We start from the raw sequence: 19717 nt of genomic DNA on the forward strand, positions 1-19717 counted from the left end.
AGGAAAGAGTCTGGGCGCGTCGAGAGGTGTGACCCGTAGAGCCTCCGGGAAAAGCACGCGGGGGAAGAGGTTCTGCGAGGAGAGAGGCTCAGAGCAGTCTGGGAAGTGTAGTCCAGTTAGCTTAGCCGATGATTCGGGGTGGGCACCGAGGTTCCGGGAAGGGGCTGAGCAGGTCTGAAAAGAGGTAGGTGCGGCGAGTCGCGCGGCTGCGGACCGAACCCGGGGGGCGAATCGAGGGCTTCCGGGGCCTGCTGTGGCTCCCGGCCCTGCGAGGAGCTTTAAGTCCTGCGGGAGCGGAGGACCGTGTTGCCATGGAAACCCGCGCCCTGGACCCGCGAGTGCGGCCCTGGAGCTGCGGAAGGAGTGCTGTTCTCCTCCGCTGTCAGGAAGTTCTCTCGGCAGTTTCTTCTGAGTTGGGTGGGTTGTAGGTGCATTTGGGCAGTTGCAGCTCGAAGAGCCCTCTAGCGCCAAAGTAAAATAAAGACCCGGCGGAGTAGCCGAGGCCTGCTTTTCCTGTCTTCAGCCCGGTCTTTCTATCTTACTCAGACTGTGATGATGAAGGTGAGGCGTCAGGTAAACTGCACGCAAGCAATTCTGCACAGCCTTGTGTGCGCTGGGTTCTGGGGCATCAAAGAGGGAGAACACAAGGTTTCTGCCCCCATATCGGGGGTGGAGATGCTCAAAATATTAGTGTTTCCCCAGCCGGACAGAGCCCCCTTCCCTCTCCAAGGACAATTATGATGATAATGGCTATTTATTGAGCGTTTACTGAATGCCAGTTTATGTTACAGGAATTTACGCTACAATACGAATTCAATCCATACAACAACAGAGTACAGATACAGACAAGGAAACCAAGATTTAGTGAAAGGTGAAGCTAATTGTGCAAGATCAGTGGCGATGGGGTTAGAATCTCTGCTCTCTGCCCTTTCACCTTGAGCAAGCACTTTTACCTATCACTCTATACAGCTCCCTAGTAACGAGCTTTTCACAGTTTGTAGAAAAGTTAAAATGTATCACAGTTGTTTTTTCTTTTGAGCATTCTCCCCTCTTGGAACTTTGGCTTCCTGTACCCTTTGGCTACATTGGGATGAAGATAGTATCTGATTTAGTACAAAGCAATTTGAAATATGCCAGTGTTTTGTGTTGATATCACTTGTATCTGTCCCAAGCTTCATGGGAGGAGGAGACATTTCTTTGTATACTTCACAGTCCCTAGCTATATCCTAGATACATGTAATAACTTATATCTGTACATATTTTAAAGTCACTTTCACTTGTGTCATTTTCATTGAATCCTCACCATGTGACCTATGTATAATTTTATAGGAGACTTTTCTTTTTTTAAAGCGTAAGCATTACCTTGGGTTTTCTGATTCTAGTGTTCTCTTGAGCTTCTGTGCATACTTGTGCTCTCTGCCTGGGATGTCTTTAATCCCATTTTTCTGCCTGCCCTTCATAAGTCAATTAAGACATCATCTCCTCCAGGAAGTCTTCCGTATCCCTGTTCACCCCATTGGGTTGAGTGCCTGTGTGATGCCATTGGATTACCCTCATCAGAGTTCTTATTACAGTAAATTGCAATTTTCCATTTATGTGTTTGTTTTCCCCATAGACTGTGACTATGCGTTTTAACTCTGTAGCTGGAGCACAGGAACTGTTTGTTTAATGAATGACCTATCCATTTAGACCCTGAGGATAATCCTGTGAATTGGTGAGTTAGAGGGAGTTTTTATAAGATTTAGTAAACTGATTTTAGCATTTTGGAGTGATCACAAATCTCTCACAATTCCCACATAGTGTTGATCAAATTTAATGACTTGTATACTCTTCTATTAACCATACTGAATTAAAATGTGATATTTTATTCCCTTAGCTAGAATATTTCTTTGTGAATGGAGCATAAGATTAAAGTGATTGTTGCCTGGAATCCTGTTTTATAGGCAGCTTGCTATTTTAAGTTCTGAAAGAAAGAGATTTCTGGAATTACAGAGTTGTGGATCTCCATCATGTAATAAAAATGTAATAATTATACACCTAAAGACTTAGAAGTCAGTGTGTGAATCCAAACGAATCTTTTGTATGGCCACTCATTTTAGTGTGCATGCTTACAAATTGATCTTATGTTCGTAGCTGAGATTTATCCCTTCCAATTTTTCCTCCTCTCTGCCATTTTTAACAGCTAATAAATAGTTCACTGGGTCTGTCCCTTAGTGTTGATTTCATTATGCTGCGACGAAAACCAACCCGCCTGGAGCTGAAGCTTGATGACATTGAGGAGTTTGAAAGCATTCGAAAGGACCTGGAGGTACGAGTACAACTTTCAAGCCCTTAGGAATATTTGAGACAATAACTCTTTTTTTTTTTAACTTAATTTATTATTTTTATTTTTGTTTTTTTTTTTGTCTGTGTTGGGTCTTTGTTGCTGCATGCAGATTTTCTCTAGTTGTGGCGAGTGGGGGCTATTCTTTGTTGCGGTGCTCAGGCTTCTCAGTGGGGTGGCTTCTCTTGTTGTGGAGCACGGACTCTAGGCATGAGGGCTTCAGTAGTTGCAGTACTTGGCTCAGTAGTTGTGACACACAGGCTTAGTTGCTCCATGGCATGTGGGATCTTCCTGGACCAGGGATCAAACTCATGTACCCTGCATTGGCAGGTGGATTCTTAACCACTGTGCCACCAGAGAAGTCCCAATAACTCTAACTTTTGAACTCCAGATTCTTATACCAGCAGCTTGTTTGAAATCTCTATTTGGATGCTTTACAGGCATCTTAAACATAGTGTATTAGTTTCCTGTGGTTGCTGTAACAAATTACCACAAACTTGGTGGTTTAAAACAACAGGAATTTATGCTTTCATAGTTCTGTAGGCCAGAAATCTGAAATCGGTATCACTGATCCAAAAGCAAGATGTCTGCAGGACCACGCTCCCTCCAGAGGCTCTAGGGGAGAATCTGTTCCTTGACTGTTTCAGATTTTGGTGGCCACTGGCATTCCTTGACTTGTGGCCACATCACTCCAATGTCTGCCTCTGTAATTACATTGCCTTCTCCTCTTCTGTCTGTGAAGTCTCCCTCTGCCCCCTCTTATAAGGATACATGTGTTGGCATTAAGGGCCCACCCAGATAATCCAGGATAATGTCCCCATCGCAACATCCTTAATTTAATCACACCTGCAAAGACCCTTTTCACATACAAGGCAACAATTATAGGAGTCAGGGATTAGGACCTGATAGCTTTGGAGGTCACTATTCAGCTTACTACACTTAACACGCTAAAACAAAAAACTCTTGATTTCTTCCTCTAACAGGTTTCACCTCAGTGTTCCCTATGTCAGTCTCTATGCAGTTGCTCAAGCCAGAAACCTAAGTGTCAATCTTGAGTTCTCTCTTTCCCTCACCTTTTGTATTCGATATATCCATAAATCCTTTGGTGCTACCTTCAGAATATTTCTGGAATCTACCCATACCTTTTCATCTCCACTGTTGGAACTCTGGTCCAAGTAACCATCATTTCACTCTATACCATTTCAGTAGCATCCCAAGTTGTCTACTTCCATTTTTGTGTCTTTAATCCATTCTCCATCTGGTATCTAGAATGATCTTTAATAAATTTCAGATCATGTCATTCTCATGCTTAAAACTCCTCAGTGGTTTCCTGCACTTAGAATAAAACCTCATTTCCTTTTCATGGCCTAGAAGCTTTTATATGTTCTGTCCCCTCTCAGGTTTCACCTTCTGTCACTCTTTGCCTTGCCCTCTGTACCCTAGGCACATTGGTTTTCTTTTATTTCCTTGAACATGCCAAACTATTTATAACTCATGGCCTTTGCACATATTATTTTCCTCTGCCAGGAGGGCTTCCTCTTTTTTCATGTCTTAGTTTGAATGTCACTTCCTCAGTCCAGTCAGAGAGGCCTCTTCTGACCCTGTCCAACTTAGGTGTATCATTCCATGTGCCTCCATCTCATTAGGGTCTCTCAAAGCACTTTATGCTTTTATTTCATAGCACTTACTATAATTTGTAATGATTTGTTTGTGTATTGTAAAATCATTTACATTAGGCACCCTGATTATAGAAATCATGTCTGTCTTCTCCAGCCGTTGAGTTCCCAGCATCTAATACGTAGTAGGAGTTCAATATGTATTTTTAAGTATAGCCTTACCCTACGGTATTAGATGTCCACTAATAAGATTTAAATTCTTTATTGGAAAAAATAAAAACATAAATAAATTCTTTATTGGCCTTCAGCATAAAGTCCAAATTCCTTAGGATGTCATATAAGGCCCTTTGTGATCTGGTCCTTGGTCATCTCTCCACTTTATCTTCCACTGATGACTTATCTTAAACCTCAGTTCCTATGTACACTTTGTGCTCTTTTCCCGAAGTGCCCTTTATGGTTTAAACTTCAGTTGTAATGAGTCTCATAAAGTGTTAGTCTCATACTGAAGTTTGACTCTGCAGAGTCAGCTCACTATTGAGTTACTTATTTTTTTTGTAATTGAGGTAATTTTTATGACTAAGTAGTATTCCATTGTGTGTGTGTGTGTGTGTGTGTGTGTGTGTGTGTGTGTGTGTACCACATTTTCTCTATCCATTCATCTGTCAAGGGGTACTTAAGTTGTTTCCATATGTTGGCTATTGTAAATAATGCTGATGAACGTGGTGGTGCATTTAGCTTTTTGAATTAGTGTTTTTGATTTTTTTGGATATATACCCAGAAGTGGAATTGCTGGATCATATGGTAGTTCTACTCTTAATTTTTTGAGAAGTCTCCATACAGTTTTCCATAGGGGCTGTACCAGTTTACATTCTCACCAATAGTGTGTGAAGATTTTAAGATTTCCTTTTCTCCACATCCTCTCCAACACTTATTTCTTGTCTTTTTGGTAATAGCATTCTAATGGGCATGAGGTGGTATTTCATTGTGGTTCTGATCTGCATTTCCCTAATAATTAGTGACGTTGAACACCTTTTCATATGGCTGTTGGCCATCTGTATGTCTTCTTTGGGAAAATGTCTATTCACGTTCTTGGGTTGTCTTTTTTTTGTTGAGTTATATGAGTTCTTTATATACTTTGGGTATTAACCCCTTATCAGATAAATTGTTTGCAAGTATTTTTTCCCATTTGGTATAGGCTGTCTTTTCGTTTTGTTGATGGTTTCCTTTGCTGTGCAGAAGCTTTTTAGTTTGATGTAGTCCCATTTGTTTATTTTTGCTTTTGTTTCCCTTGCCTGAGGATACATACTCAGAAAGATACTGCTAAGACGGATGTCAAATAGCATACTGCCTATGTTTTCTGCTAGGAGTTTTATGATTTCGGGCCTGATATTCAAATCTTTAATCCATTTTGAGTTAATTTATGTGTATGGTCTAAGATAGTGGTCTAGTTTCATTCTTTTGCATGTAGCTGTTCAGTTTTCTCAACAGCATTTATAGAAAAGACTGTCCTTTCTTCATTGTATGTTCTTTGCTACTTTGTCATAAATCAATTATCCGTATGTGTGAGGGTTTATTTCTGGGCTCTCAGTTCTGTTCCATTGATCTGTGTGTCTCTTTTTCTGCCAATACCGTGCTGTCTTGATTACTGTGGCTTTGTAGTATAATTTGAAATCAGGGAGTGTGATACCTCTAGATTTGTTCTTTCTTTTTTTTTTTTTTTCTTTCAAGATTTCTTTGGCTACTTGGGGTTTTCTGTGGTCCTGTACAAATTTTAGGACTTTTTGTTCTTTTTCTGTGAAAAATGTTGTTGGGGTTTTGATGGGGATTGCATTGAATCTGTAGATTGCTTAAGATAATACAGACAGACTTCTTAACTGTTCATTCTTCCTATCTATGAGCGTGAAATACCTTTTCATTTCTTTGTATCTTCTTCAATTTCTTGTCTCATAGTTTTAAGTGTACTGGTCTTTTCACCTCCTTGGTTAAATTTATTCCTAGGTATAAATTTATTCCTAGGTATTTTTGTTGTTGTTTTTAGTCTTTCTACTAAAGGCGGTTATCCAGTGGGTTTCACCTATTTTAGAGCAACAATGGAGAGAAGGATAGTTTTTGCCCTGTGCTAAAATAAAACAGTAGAAAACTGGTATTGCATTTGTTACTGAAATTAGTTTGATTACTCTGGTGACTCTGGATTTTTGGTGACTCTGGATTTTGAAGCAGTCAGCAGTTGTTCATGGTGGGAAGCCTTTTAAATGATTTCATTCTACTTGGATATTCTGAGTTTCTCGTGGCTTATAAAATGATATCATCCTTTGCCTTTTAGAACTTGTTTTTACGAGGGTGTTTGGGGAGAACTTTCTAATGTTATTTATTGGGTAGTGTAGCCTAGAGAGTAACTCAGGAAAGTCATTATGTTTGTATATATATAAAAAGTAGTACCTCATTTATTCACTGTAATACTTTGACGTTGGCATTGAAATGCTCACAGTTCAGCAGTGAGTGGTGAAGAATAGCAGTAATTCCAGGGATTAGTGTAGTGGAGCCATTCTTCTAGTAAGGAACTCTCAGGTAATAGTGGTTGTGGGGTGTTAGTTTCTCTCTTTGAACATGATCAAACTGAGACATAGACTTTGTGAATTCTGCAGTAACTTGTGGCTTAAGAGCCAAACCTTTTATCTGAAAACAAAACGAATTCCCCAAATCAGGCCTCATGATAAGACAGCACAAAACATGCTTTTCCTGTATTACATTTAATCTCATAGTGTCAGCTAAGCTGTTAATGTCTGGTGGTTATTGTTTTACCGGTCACTTTATTTTTCCATCTATTGTGTGGACTTCCCTGTCTATTGTGTGGACTTTCCTCTGTCATAGCCCTGATCACCCTATGTTGTAATGGTCTGTTTACCTGTTTTCCTGTTAGACTGTGACATCCTGGAGGGTAGGAGTTGTATCTTTTATTGCTATATCCATGTATCCTCCTTGTAGCCTTAACCATCTAAATCTAGGATTTCAGTTTATTGTTCTGTAGACCCGAACCCTATCCTTTACCCTATGCCTGGCATGTGGTAGGTGCTAAATAAATGTTTGTTGATGAATAAAATATTGCCTTAATACTGAAGCTTTTATACTTTCAGACCCGTAAGAAACAAAAGGAAGATGTGGATGTTGTAGGAGGCAGCGATGGAGAAAGTGCCATTGGGCTCAGCAGTGACCCTAAGAGCCGGGAACAAATGATTAATGATCGAATTGGTTATAAACCCCAACCCAAGCCCAACAATCGTTCCTCTCAATTTGGAAGTTTTGAATTTTAGTGGTGGATTATCTTGCGTGCCCGAGACCTGGAATGGAGTAAAATGATGGCAGAAATACAAACAAGATTTAGAGAATTGAGTGCTTGCAATCAAGCAGAATGTTTTACCTCTTGCAGAGAGAAATACTTCTGCATGAGATTACTGATGCTTAACTTTCAGTCTGAAAGCTGAAATTCAAACTCTGGTTTGTCTCTGGAAAATTTGACTCGATAAAACTTGTCTGATTTTTGTTTTTAAAAATAAATATATTTTTGGAAAAGTGTGTGACATCCTTAATGAAGTATAATAGCACTAAATTACTACATCATTCTTCCCATGTTTATTAAAAGACCCTAAACACAGAACACTTCCAGTTGATCCCTGTCACTGATTTTCGTTTAACTCATTTATTCAACAAGTATTTATTGAGTTCCTACTGTGTGCCAGGTGCCATTCTAGGCACTTAGTAACATCAGTGAACAAATCAGAGATCACTGCCCTTGTGGAGATTAGATAATCATGATTTTGTATAAACTCAGGTTGTGGATTTCCAGAATCTTTACAGAATGGCTTTGTAACTAGTTTGGGTGTAATTTGGGGAGGATAGGCAGTAGAGTATCAGTATTACCATCATTCCAGTTTTCCTTCCTTTCCCAAATCGCCTAAGAGTTTCTCTGACAAGCCAATCTGAGAGACAGCTCAGAGGCTAATTTAAAATCATGTCCTATTGTTTTCACTGTTTAATTCAACTGCTAGGAACTGCCAACTGTGGTAGAAAGAACCTCTGGAATCATAAGTTCTAAAGAGAACTGTTAGCATTTTATCTAGCCTTTCTGTGGTAATTTAAGTCTGGGTAATAAGAACGTGGGGAGAAGCAGGAATAGAGGAGAATATATAGTTTCCTTTCTTCCTCCAACCATTCTTAAAAAATCTTTACTCTTTCACTTTTATCTGGGCTTCCTTTTTTTTTTAACTTACTTTTTTTTCCTTAATTGGGTTATAGTTGTTTTACAATGTTGTGTTAGTTTCTACTGTACAACGAAGTGGAATTCCCTGTGCTATACAGCAGGTTCTCATTAGTTATCTATTTTATACATAGTAAGTGTATATATGTCAATCCAAATCTCCCAATTCATCCCACCCTCTTCTTTCCCCCTTTGGTGTCTATACGTTTGTTCTCTACATCTGTGTCTCTATTTTTGCCTTGCAAACTATTTGGGATCTTTCATTCTTTTAATCTGGAAAACAAAGCAAGAATGGGCTCCAGATAGGGAAACTGAGTTTGATTATTTTGAATCCTACAAAGACCAGTATGGAGGGGCAAAAGGAAAGAAAAATAGTCTTGACATCCCCAGGTGTCAAACAAGACTGCCTCAACCTGTCACTGTGACTTCCCAGCGTGAATAGGCACAGAAGCATGAAAACATGGTGCCTCCCCGTACTAATACTCAAGAGGACTCTGGGTGTAAGACACCGTACCAAGTGCTTTACGCAGATTATCTCACGTAATCTTTAACTCTTATGAGGAGAGTACTTTAACCTAATTTTATAAAAGACAAAACTAATACTCAGCTATTAAGGGGTAGCGCTGAGATCTGAACCCAGGCAGAATGACTTTTGAACCTGTGCTTCTAAACCTCCTTGCTACACTGCTTTCCTGGTCTCCCACTAGTAGGTTTGAGAACATGGGGTAGAGTGAGAGGTTGCTGTTTCAGTTCTCAGGAAATTTCCATGCTATTTTATTTATAAAGAATGAGGCAATTACCAGATTAGTAAATAAGAGCTTATTGCAGCTATAAATCATTTTTCTTTTTTGGCTGGGCCATGTGGGATCTTAGTTCCCCAACCAGGGATTGAACATGTGCCCCCTGCAGTAGAAGCTCAGAGTCCTAACCACTGGACAACCAGGGGATTCCCTGTAAATCTTTTTTGACACCACTGAAATCAATGTATTGATGATTTCTTAGGTCATTTCTTAGTGTTCATTTCTGGGTTGCCCAAACCCAAGTGCTTGTGAAGAGATGCCAACAGTAGCCAGAAGCATGTACCTTTCATTCTCTTGAAAGCTGGAGTGACAATCAGGAGATTAATTCGAATAGGTACTATTATTGCCTTTTTATAAATGAGAAAACTAAGACTTAGGGATTATTAAAATAACTGGCCTAAGGTCACACTTCTAGTTAAGTGGTGGAGCCAGGATTCAAAGCCAGGTGTACCTGACTCCAAAGCACGTGCTTGTCACACTACACTATGGGAAAGTCTAGGAGTGGTGATGAATGGCAAGATGCCCAGCTAGGGGCCAACAGGAAAGGCACAAACCACCACCATTCTGGCACAAAGGGAACAGGCTTGGGGCCAACTCCTAGCCCCTTGCTTGACAGCATAAACACAGGGAAGTAATTATGATATGACAAATTCACTTGTAAATTCAAGAATCCTTCGTATACTGAGGTACTGCAGCTTCATGAAGACCCTGTCTCCTATGCAAAAGGTCATGTAGATCTTCTGGCATGTACAAGGCTTGTCATTTTAAGTAGAGTAGGAGGAGAGTGAGATGAAAACATAAAGGGATCACACCACCTAAACGATGGACATCTTAAAAACCCATAAAAATGAACAGACTCCACGTGGACAATAAAGAGACCACTTATTCTGATACCACTGTGGGTGGAAGACATGCATAGAATCACAAAATCAAAATATTTATTTGTTCTTTTGCACATGACACTGTTAAAACATTCCTACTAGAGCAATACTGCCCTCCAGGAGCTTACAATCTAAAACAGTCAACATTAATTGTAGACCCAGTGATTAAGGCATTATATCAAATGCAGACTTTGTATCTTTAGATGTATCTTCTGAAGGAAGCAGCTGGAGAGGGCAAGATCAAAATTAAATGACATGAAAGTGTACTCCCTGCCAACTCCCCTTCCAGCTTCTACAAGGAATCCCTGTGGCTAGAACCCAATATCAGTACCCCACAGCCTAAAAGGGAATTCCAGACAATCCTACCATAGATGTAGTGAAGAAACCTTCATCTCTAATTCCCTGGTGGACAGAGAAGATTCTGTGTGTGGGCAATGTGGGGCTGAGTGTTTCTCCAGCACAGGTTGGAAACGGCACCTAAGATGCTGTAACTTTGTGGATAGTACCAGGTAGCCCTTTACCCAGCCTCATAGAAATTCCATTGGGACAATTGCTCCTCAAAGTGTGCTTAGGGTCTCTATCAAGTTTTACAACTTCTGGTTGGTATCTATATCCACATCCAACTGCCAGCATTGTCCACTGTATCAGGAGGGCGAGGGAGATTTAATAAACTAGACATATGGGATAAAAGACTAAAAGAAAGGGAACAGGAGAGAAGAATAAGGGGCCAAAGACATGGGGATGCAGCTTCTAATAGTTGCAAACAGGAGGAAAAGAGAAATTTGGATCCGAAAGGAACAAAGAAGTCAGGCACTAAACTCTAAATGAACAGGGATACAGAAATGAAAGTTAACAAGATCATTATATTATCACAATCCAACAGCTCAAGAAAGAAAGAATTTAAGCTTACTTTTTGTTTTTTTTTTCCTTCACTAGTTTCTTCCTTTGGCAACCTAGCTCAAGATCGCTAGAATTCAGGTGTTTCATGAGACTCTATCTTGAATGCCCGAAGACTTATCCCAAACCGATGTTTCTCTCCAAGAGTTTGAAATTCACAGCATTTTGTCTTAACTGGCCTTGATTTTTCTTACCTTACTGATAAGGTCCTGTTCCTGAAAGGGTATTTTATAGCAGATCATGTCAAGATTTCTAGAGAGTACCAGGGTCACTACTAAACATTGATTCTTATTTTATTTCTCAGGATTTTATTATTCCTTGGCTTCCGAGACGATAACAGGCTATTTGTACCTTAATGCTGGATTTTTATCAGTACCTGTCATTCCCTTTGCTTATGCTAAGTATCAGCACTGCAAGGGGTTGGAATGAGAGGAAAACATAAAACTCTAAATAATGGTTCTTAGATTTTAACCTCCATCAAGTAAGCGCATAACCCTCTCTTGGTTCAAAGCCACGAAAGTACACATTTCTCGCCCTCCAATATTTAACTGGCACCAACAGAGAAAGTACAAACTTCAAAACCACAACAGAGGCCAACAGGATAGCTGTGTTTTGTCTCTCCTGCCCTGAGGCACAAATGGAGTCTAGCACCAAGGAGGGCAAGATTTAACAGACCGGCACAAGAAGAGTCACTTTACAGAGGTAGGTTGGACTGGGAACAAGACTGCAGCGTAGACTAACAACAGAATAAAAAATCCAATGTGATTCTTCACTGAGGAAAGTACTTTTGGCCACTTGTGATCTAATCAAGCCCCCACAAGAGTAACAAAGATGGTCAGGCAGAGAATGAGGATATGCCTGGTATGGGCATGGATGTCGGGGGCCGAGGAAAATCTGGCCATCAGCTGACTGTGCCCTAGGCCTCTCCAAAGAGAGGGCTCGGCTTTTGCCCTTCTAATCCATGACTGGCTGATTTACATTTCGGATCAAAGGTCTCTGTTAACCTTCAAGCCATTTCCAAGAAATTACAGATCTTTAAAAATAAGGACTAGTGATTTCATACATGCTAACAAAAGTTACTTTGGCTACAGCCTTTTGTGCACGTGCACCTGGGCACACAAACACAGTCGGGGCTGAATAAATGTTTGTGGAATGATTAAGTATTGACCAGCAGCATTTAGTACATGAGTTAAGCCCAGACACACCACCTACTAATAGCAAGTCAAGTTCCCATGGCCAGTACCAAGTAGCTCACCCACCAGGTGATACTCCCTTAGTTTAAAGCAGAGATGCTCAAAGCGTGGTCCCCTGATCATCAGCAGGAGCATCACCTGGGAGCTTGTTAAAAATGCCAATTTGGGGGCGCTCTGGGTCAAGGCTCAGCAACCAGGGGTTTAACAAGCTCTCCAGGTGATTCTAATACACGCTAAAGTCAGAAAACCACTGGTTTAGAGGCAGACACATGAAAACAATAATGGGAGAAAAATGATTTAAATGCTTGCTTCACTCAGCTGTGACATACAAAGGTACCTAGTCAAAGTAAAATGTCAATGGTTTCATTTTAAAATATCTATTTCTACTTTTCCAAATTGATTGTCATTTTTTTTTTTGATTGAGAAGTTCATTCTAATCAAAATGTTAGGTGGGAACACAAATTGATGAGACAGCCACCCAAGAATGCACACTCCGGCCCCGGGCCTGCATTTATACACTCTCAAACCACCTCTCTGTCTCCTACAAAGATTTCAGTGCAACACGTCACACCCAGAGAAAGGCACAATCTATCTCCCACTCATTGAGTCCGAAGACTAGAACATATTTTTAAGTGTTAAGTTTGGGTTCTGGGTTTAGCTGGGCAAGAATTTCCCTCACCTGCCATCAATCCTGGCTAAAGTTAATCCATTTCCATCACTGACCCAGGAAAAACCCACCAAATTCACAAATTGTCTGTTAAAAAATAAAAGAACAGAAGACTAAAAAAGGAAGCAGGTGATCAAGTCGTGGAATAGAAAGCTACCTGGATTAGATAAGATTATATAACTTGGACCTAAGATAATGGGGAAGGAGAGAACATCTCATGGGTGGCTTCACCTCAACAGAAATAGCAAACTCAGATTATTAGGGGAAAAAAGCGGGGGAAGGTTACCACTTCAGCTCAGAGATTGTAAGCTAAACCTCTGTTGAGCAGGGGTGTGTGTTTGTGTGTGTGTGTGTGTGTGTGTGTGTGTGTGTGTGTATGTAGGAGATAAGGAGCAAGAAGAGACGATTGGAATCCTGTCTTCCAGTCTTGAACTGCTTCCCACTGCAATCGATAAGGCCACACTATGGAGTTAGACGTTAATGGCAATGCTCTGTGATGTCCACTACCACTGCCTTCTTCCAGCTGAAGAAGAAGTACCCTGTGCCGGCCCCTGCCGCTACAGCAATGCAGAGGTACCCGTTGTAGGTCATGAAGATGAGCATGAGGAAGTAGCTGATGACCACCTGGATGATATGCAGCACTGTTTGCAGGAGGTGAGGGAAGCTCAGCATCTGTTGCCTGAAGAGTAAACAGGGACACAACAGTCAGGGCCCCAGGAGTGCTCAGGCAGCCCTGCATGCACATCAGGAGAAAGGGGGAACCACTGCAGTCATGGGCTCAGCTTGAGCTGGACTCTCACAGCCACCCTGGCAACTTACAGGTACTTGTGTCTATGCAGGCTGCTTACTGTCCTTGGAAATGGAACATGATAGGGCTGTGAGGTTAAAAAGCATCGGCCAGATGTGGTTATATGGCAGCAGGAGGGAGGCTCTTCAGGAAGAGGAGAGAGGAAGGAGGGGTAATCTCCTGACTTACCTCCACCTTGGATCCTGAAGGAGATGACCCACACCCTCCCACACTAATTTGCCTGAACATTTTTAAGTCTTCCACCTTTGCAAAGTTCATTCTCTAAAAAACTGGAAATAGAATTGAGGGTTGGGTGGTATAGTACAGGGGTCCCTAACCCCCGGGTCTAATGCCTGATGACCTGAGGTGGAGCTGGTGTAATAATAATAGAAATAAAGTGCACAATAAATGTAATGTACTTGAATCATTCCGAAAACCACCCCCCGCTTGGAAAAACTGTCTTCCATGAAAACGGTCCCTGGTGCCAAAAAGGTTGGGGAACCCCTGGTACAGTAGAAAGTTCTTAATTAGGGATCAGGAGATCTGGCTGTTTATCCCCCCGTCACTTACTAGTTCTCTCACCTTAGGTAGGTTACAGCGTTTGGCCCTCAATAAGCCCAGTCATTGGTACAACTGGAATAAATAATACTGTGCTTACTTGAGAGCAGGACATTGGTCTATAGGAGTCTTTGAATTCCAGTTTAGCTTTAAGACCTATATTTCTATTATAACTGAATCTTAAAAAGCATTTGCCAATCTGTGGGAAAAACCAATAGTCATCCATACGCTTTCTTAGGTGGAATACAGACATCTGTACAGTCTTATTTCTTTTCTTAACTTGTTTATTATTTTGGCTAATATGTTAAAATATGGATTCTTTTCCTTCTTCCAAAGTGACCAATACTTAGAATTTGGAATAAATGTTCATGTTTGTAGAAGGGTTCCTACCATTCCTCTTTTGGCCTGCTAATGACCCGCAACCCCAAGCCTCCAAAACCAGTTTTGATCAAGGTCATATAGAATCATTAACTCAAGAAGAGGGCTGTTGCTAATAAAATGGCTGCTTTCCTGTTTAGCTACTTCAGCTCTCCAGAACGTCCACCTAGATCTGGTCAATCTTACCCAACAGTTTTGTGTGTCTCCATAAGGATGGTTCCATTTGGTCCTGGGACAGGCATGGAATTGTACCGAATGCTGACTTGTGACTTGCGCAGGAGGCCCTCTCGGGCTATCTTGAGTCCTTCGTAGAACATGGCTAGTAAAAACACTGCCACAAAAGCTCCAGCCATTTCTAAGTAGGGAAGGAAAAGATGGCGATATCGTCAAACATGCAAAATCATTAGCTGGTGTGCTCTCCAAGCTAGAAAGACAATAGAGAAAAACTACTAGTCTTTTTTGTTTGTTTGTTTTTTTGGTTGTGCCATGTGGCTTGCGGGATGTTAGTTCCCTGACCACCAGGGATTGAACCTGGGCCCATGGCATTGAAATTGCCAAGTCCTAACCATTAGACCGTCAGGGAATTCTGAAAAACTGCTACTCTCTTCTCAATTTCGGAATATATTATATTGTTACCTCTTCATTTGTACAGATGGAAGAGAAGATCTAAGATGGTGTTAGTGAAACCTACTCCCTCCACTGAAAAACATACTCATTTTCTGATTAAGATACAAGAAAATAATCCAAACAACAACAACCTTTTGATCAGGCTGCTTGATGTCATTAAATTAGCTTGTTACGCTGAAACACACAATGTAGAAGATGAAAAAGAGGAATAAAACAGGGGCTTCCCTGGTGGCGCAGTGGTTAAGAATCTGCCTGCCAATGCAGGGGACACGGGATCCCTGGTCTGGGAAGATCCCTCATGCCGCAGAGCAAGTAAGCTCGTGTGCCACAACTACTGATCCTGTGCTCCAGAGCCCACAAGCCATAGCTACTGAGCCCACGTGCCACAACTACTGAAGCCTGCACGCCTAGAAACCATGCTCTGCAAGAGAAACCACTACAGTGAGAGCCCGCGCCCTGCAACAAAGGGTAGCCCCTGCTCGCCACAACTAGAGAAAGCCTGCATGCAGCAGTGAAGACCCAACGCAACCAATAAATACATAAATAAATAAAACAGAAAGAGGAATAAAACTATTTTAAAGTGCTGATTCTATTTCTTTTCTTTTTTTTGATTCTATTTCTTAAACCAGCATTTCAATTCTAAGTGTTTTGCACTGTAAAACGTTGGTAAGAATATGAAAGTATTCAAAACTGATTTAACATACTACCTGAATTAAATGCTTCCCTTCTTCCCAGAACAAATTGGTTTTGTGGGTCCAAAGATTTCTCTTGTACTGAAAGTGGTCCACCTGATGACTGAACTTGTGCCATTTGAATTTAAGGCACGCCCACTCAATGTTATAGACAAGAAAATGGATGACTAGCTACCCCAAAACTAGGACTGACCCTAAGATGGGCCAAGAATCAGAAATGATGTAAAGCAGTTTGTTAAGCTAGAAAGAGCATTGGATTAGGCACGAATAGAAGCCCTAAGGTCCCGGTCCTAGCTCTGACATACTAACTTCATGTGATTTAGGGCTAAACATTTCACTATTTGAAGCTTAATTTATCTGTAAAATGGAATGATTATACTTGATTAATAGCTTTTAAGCTAGGGTTATTTTGTGGTATGTATATATAAAATGCTTATGTCATTTGAACTTCAACTATAGTCTATGTCCAAGGCCAATAATTTATCAAAGGAAACACTCTGGAAAAGGATGAAAGGATGAAAGGATGAAAGGAAATGGTCTGCAAAAATGGTATCTAAATTATGTTTCAGAAACTCTAAAACATAAACATGGTATTTACGAGAGGTTTACTGTAGGACCAAAATAAGCACTGTGTATCCTTACCTTCCAGTTAGGAAGTAGGAAGCAATGGTTATGAGCGTAACCATAGTGACTCAGTAATTATGGCAGAAAGAGGTGCTCGGTTTCCAGGTTCTTTGTCACTGTCTCTCACGTGAGTGTTACCTTCAGACAACACCTGATGGCTTACTCACCTCCAGCTGTATTGATCACCAAACCAGAAAACAATATTTCCACGTTCTTAAAGCCAAAGTAGAAGGTCATAGGCTGCCAGGAAACCAAAACATGTCAGTTAGAGACAACTGAAGCTTCTACATGAGAATTTCAGGTCAAGAAGCTTAAAACATTTAATAACTGCAGTGGCAGGCTTTCTCCCTCATTTTTGTATTGCTACCACAGGCACCTCTCCACAAGTACTCTCCTTTGCCCCCACTGTCAACTTTTGTTTTTTTTCTCTTTTCTAAACAAGCATAAAGACCAGAACTTAATCCAGGAAAGGGTCAATTTTGAAAGAAAGGAATACCGAAGAAAGAACCACAGAAATCTTGGTTCTGGTGTGGCTCTGAAATTAACCTGCCACATAATCTTGGGCAAATCACTTGACTTCTCTAGCTGTGCCTTAGTTGTTCCTCATGGGTAAGCTGATCTTTAAAGACAATCATCTTCCAGTCCTAAAATTCTATTATTTCTATCACCCAAGAGGGCGGGAAAGGGCCTGGGCTGCCTCTCCTGTGGCACTTACCATCATCATCATCATGTGATCGTGAGCGTGGGCAGCTGAAGTGGTCGGGTGATGGTGAGAAGGTGGCATGGTAGTGTTGTCATCCCCACTGCTCATCCCCATGGTCATCCCCATGGTCATCCCCATGTGGTGGGAATGGTCCATTTTTCCAGGAAAAGTTGAGTCAGTAGAAGATTCTTTTAAGAAAAAGAATTATATACAATAATTAAAAATACAAAATCTTGAGTTTTTAAAAAAATCTTCACGGTGTTTCATCTTGTCCCTGTTTTTCTGGGGGGGCCACTCTGCTCAGAACGTAGGATCTTAGTTCCCTGACCAGGGGGACCAGGGATCAAACCTGTGCCCCCTGCAGTTGAAGCACAGAGTCCTAACCACTGGTCTGCCAGGGAATTCCCCAGATCTTGATTCTTAATAAATAAATACTTTGTGTGGGATTTCAGCCAGTGAATATATGCTCTCCTAGCATCTTTATTCAGAGTTATTTTTTATAATCTACAGATGGAGAGAGAAGTAACTGTACTAATAAGGATCATCTCTGGAGACTGTGGCAGAAGGCATTGGCATGTAGGGTTTCAGAAACCTAACTCTTTTTTTTTTAATTAATTTTTATTGGAATATAGTTGATTTACAATGTTGTGTTAGTTGCTGCTGTACAACAAAGTGAACCAGTTATACACATCAGAAACCTAACTCATTCTGCAGAATCGTTCCTTTACTAGATATGTTCAACGTATGTTCAAATTTAAATATGAGATAAGGAGAAGAAAAGTAGCTTCTCTGGGTTGCAGGAAACAGTTTGTAATAATGGACAAATTGATGCCATTAATAAAATTTAACTGCTTTTCTAATCATAAATGTCAGTAGATAAAAAGCAAGTATTTCAAGATAATTCACCTAATTGGATGGCCTGTGTTCAATCAGGATATTAAGAATACATTTTCACATATAGGACAACCAGCCTTCACCTAATTTAAATTAGAAGAAAAGGTCTATTGCTGCCCTAGGCAAGTAGTGTGCTCAGAATGTAGGTACAGAATCAATCCCAGCAGGGCATTAGAGCTGAGAACATTGAAAACAAGGTATAAATTGGATATTTTCTATTAAATTAAGTCTAGACAACCCACACATTCAGTCTTGTGTCTTTACTACCACTTCACTACTTTACTGCAGAAGTCCGTCTGAGACATAATCCAAGGAACAAAAGCTCCTGTAGCTGGGGTGGGGAGTGGGAAGCTGCGGAGGGTGGAGAGGGAGGTGTCGGTGGATTCTCTTTATGTGTCCCTCAGCTCCAGTCTGTGGAGGAAAGACTGCTTTCGAAATTCTAAGCAAGTGTTCATGTTCACAGCCTAAGTGTGCCTCATTATTAATCCAATCAATAACTATTTATCAAGCTCTTACATGCACCAAACTCTGAGCTAAGTGCTAGTAACTCAACAGTGAGTAAGACAAACAAGGTACAGGATGGAGAAACAAAAAGCAAACAGAACAGTTTCATGGAGTGATTACTGCTGTGAAGGAAAGAAACAGGGTAATAGGGCAGTATTACTAAGAGGCTGAAAAGAGACATACTTTAGATAGGAAATTTATATAGATTCAGGGAGTCATAGATGGCTGATCAAAAGCACAAATATTCAGCCACCTATTAAACATCTATTTCCCCCTCTTCAACTCCCATCCCATGATTCTGTGACAGCAGGCTTAAAAAACAGGTTATTTCCAGCAAAGGAAAAGCTTAAAAAATATGTTATTTCCAGTTATGGATAATCAAAATTCAACTGAATTTAAATAACTCTCATGCCAGATACTTTATCACTTCATAATTAGGAAGCTGGACAAGCTGGTGTTATTAGTACTGTTCCCATAAAAGGACTAGATTGGAGGTACAAAGAAATATATAATAAGATATTTGTCCACAAAGGTTTTATAGTGAACAGTAAAAAACCAAAACAAACCAAAGAAACACACACACACAAAATTAACAAGCGAGAACACACACAAAGTTTCAATGATGGAACAAATGGTAAGTGGATAGCAGTTCAGATAAAGAAACATAGTAGGATGGAGAGATCACTGATATCTGAGTGATCATAAATTATGATTTTGAACCAAGGAAATGAAGTGAAATAAGAATGAAAAGACTCTGCCTGCCAAGAAACCTGAAAGCACATTCTCATAAAGAGACTGAAGTAGAAGTCACAAATTCTGTTCTCTTCTAATAAGGGTCTAGAGAGTGATTATATCATAAGAAAACCATAAAGGATAATTTCATTCCATGTTATCAACATGAATCCTGGCCTTTAATTCAGTGAATATTGGCAGAGTGCCTTTTGTTTTAAGAGACTGAGGGACATACAGAGATGAACCAGACACAGACTCTTTCCTCATGGAGCTTCAAGACTAAAAGTTAGAAGAGGCAACTGAACAGTCATAATTGTCATTTTGCAGCATAAGATGAAATGCAAAGGACAATTTAAAAAGCAAGCACATAAAAGCTTTTGCACAGCGAAAGAAACCATAAACAAGACAAGAAGACAACCCTCAGAATGGGAGAAAATACTTGCCAACGAAGCAACGGACAAAGGATTAATCTCCAAAATATACAAGCAGCTCATGCAGCTTAATACCAAAAAAAGCAAATAACCCAATCCACAAATGGGCGGAAGGCCTAAAAAGACATTTCTCCAAAGAAGACATGCAGATGGCC

The 19717-nt window shown here is 40.5% G+C and overlaps 2 protein-coding genes across 7 annotated transcripts in view; one reads left to right on the plus strand and one right to left on the minus strand.

The window, feature by feature from the left end:
• The first annotated feature begins 20 nt into the window (after positions 1–20).
• On the plus strand, positions 21–7594 carry CDC26 (cell division cycle 26). 6 transcript variants are annotated; one of them, XM_057723158.1, is made up of 4 exons: positions 21–184; positions 1616–1714; positions 2215–2308; positions 7074–7594. In XM_057723158.1, exons 3-4 carry the CDS (start codon positions 2228–2230, stop codon positions 7248–7250), a joined length of 258 nt encoding a protein of 85 aa, XP_057579141.1. In that variant the 5' UTR covers positions 21–184; positions 1616–1714; positions 2215–2227; the 3' UTR covers positions 7251–7594. The 6 variants fall into 6 exon arrangements, with proteins under 6 accessions (XP_057579141.1, XP_057579138.1, XP_057579143.1 ...); XM_057723155.1 differs by having other exon boundaries at positions 23–184; positions 2183–2308; XM_057723160.1 differs by lacking the exon at positions 21–184 and adding an exon at positions 215–573.
• A 2321-nt stretch (positions 7595–9915) lies between these two features.
• Positions 9916–19717, minus strand: part of SLC31A1 (solute carrier family 31 member 1) — a 35083-nt gene continuing 25281 nt past the window's right edge. Inside the window, exons 2-5 of the mRNA XM_057724620.1 lie at positions 17014–17189; positions 16466–16538; positions 14542–14710; positions 9916–13311 (exon numbers count right to left, since the gene is read on the minus strand). Coding sequence (XP_057580603.1) covers positions 13110–13311; positions 14542–14710; positions 16466–16538; positions 17014–17157 — 588 coding nt within the window. The 5' untranslated portion in view covers positions 17158–17189 and the 3' untranslated portion in view covers positions 9916–13109. The remainder of the gene's footprint in view (positions 13312–14541; positions 14711–16465; positions 16539–17013; positions 17190–19717) is intronic.

Source organism: Hippopotamus amphibius, chromosome 2 (genome assembly GCF_030028045.1).
Source record: "Hippopotamus amphibius kiboko isolate mHipAmp2 chromosome 2, mHipAmp2.hap2, whole genome shotgun sequence".
Classification (NCBI taxonomy): domain Eukaryota; kingdom Metazoa; phylum Chordata; class Mammalia; order Artiodactyla; family Hippopotamidae; genus Hippopotamus; species Hippopotamus amphibius.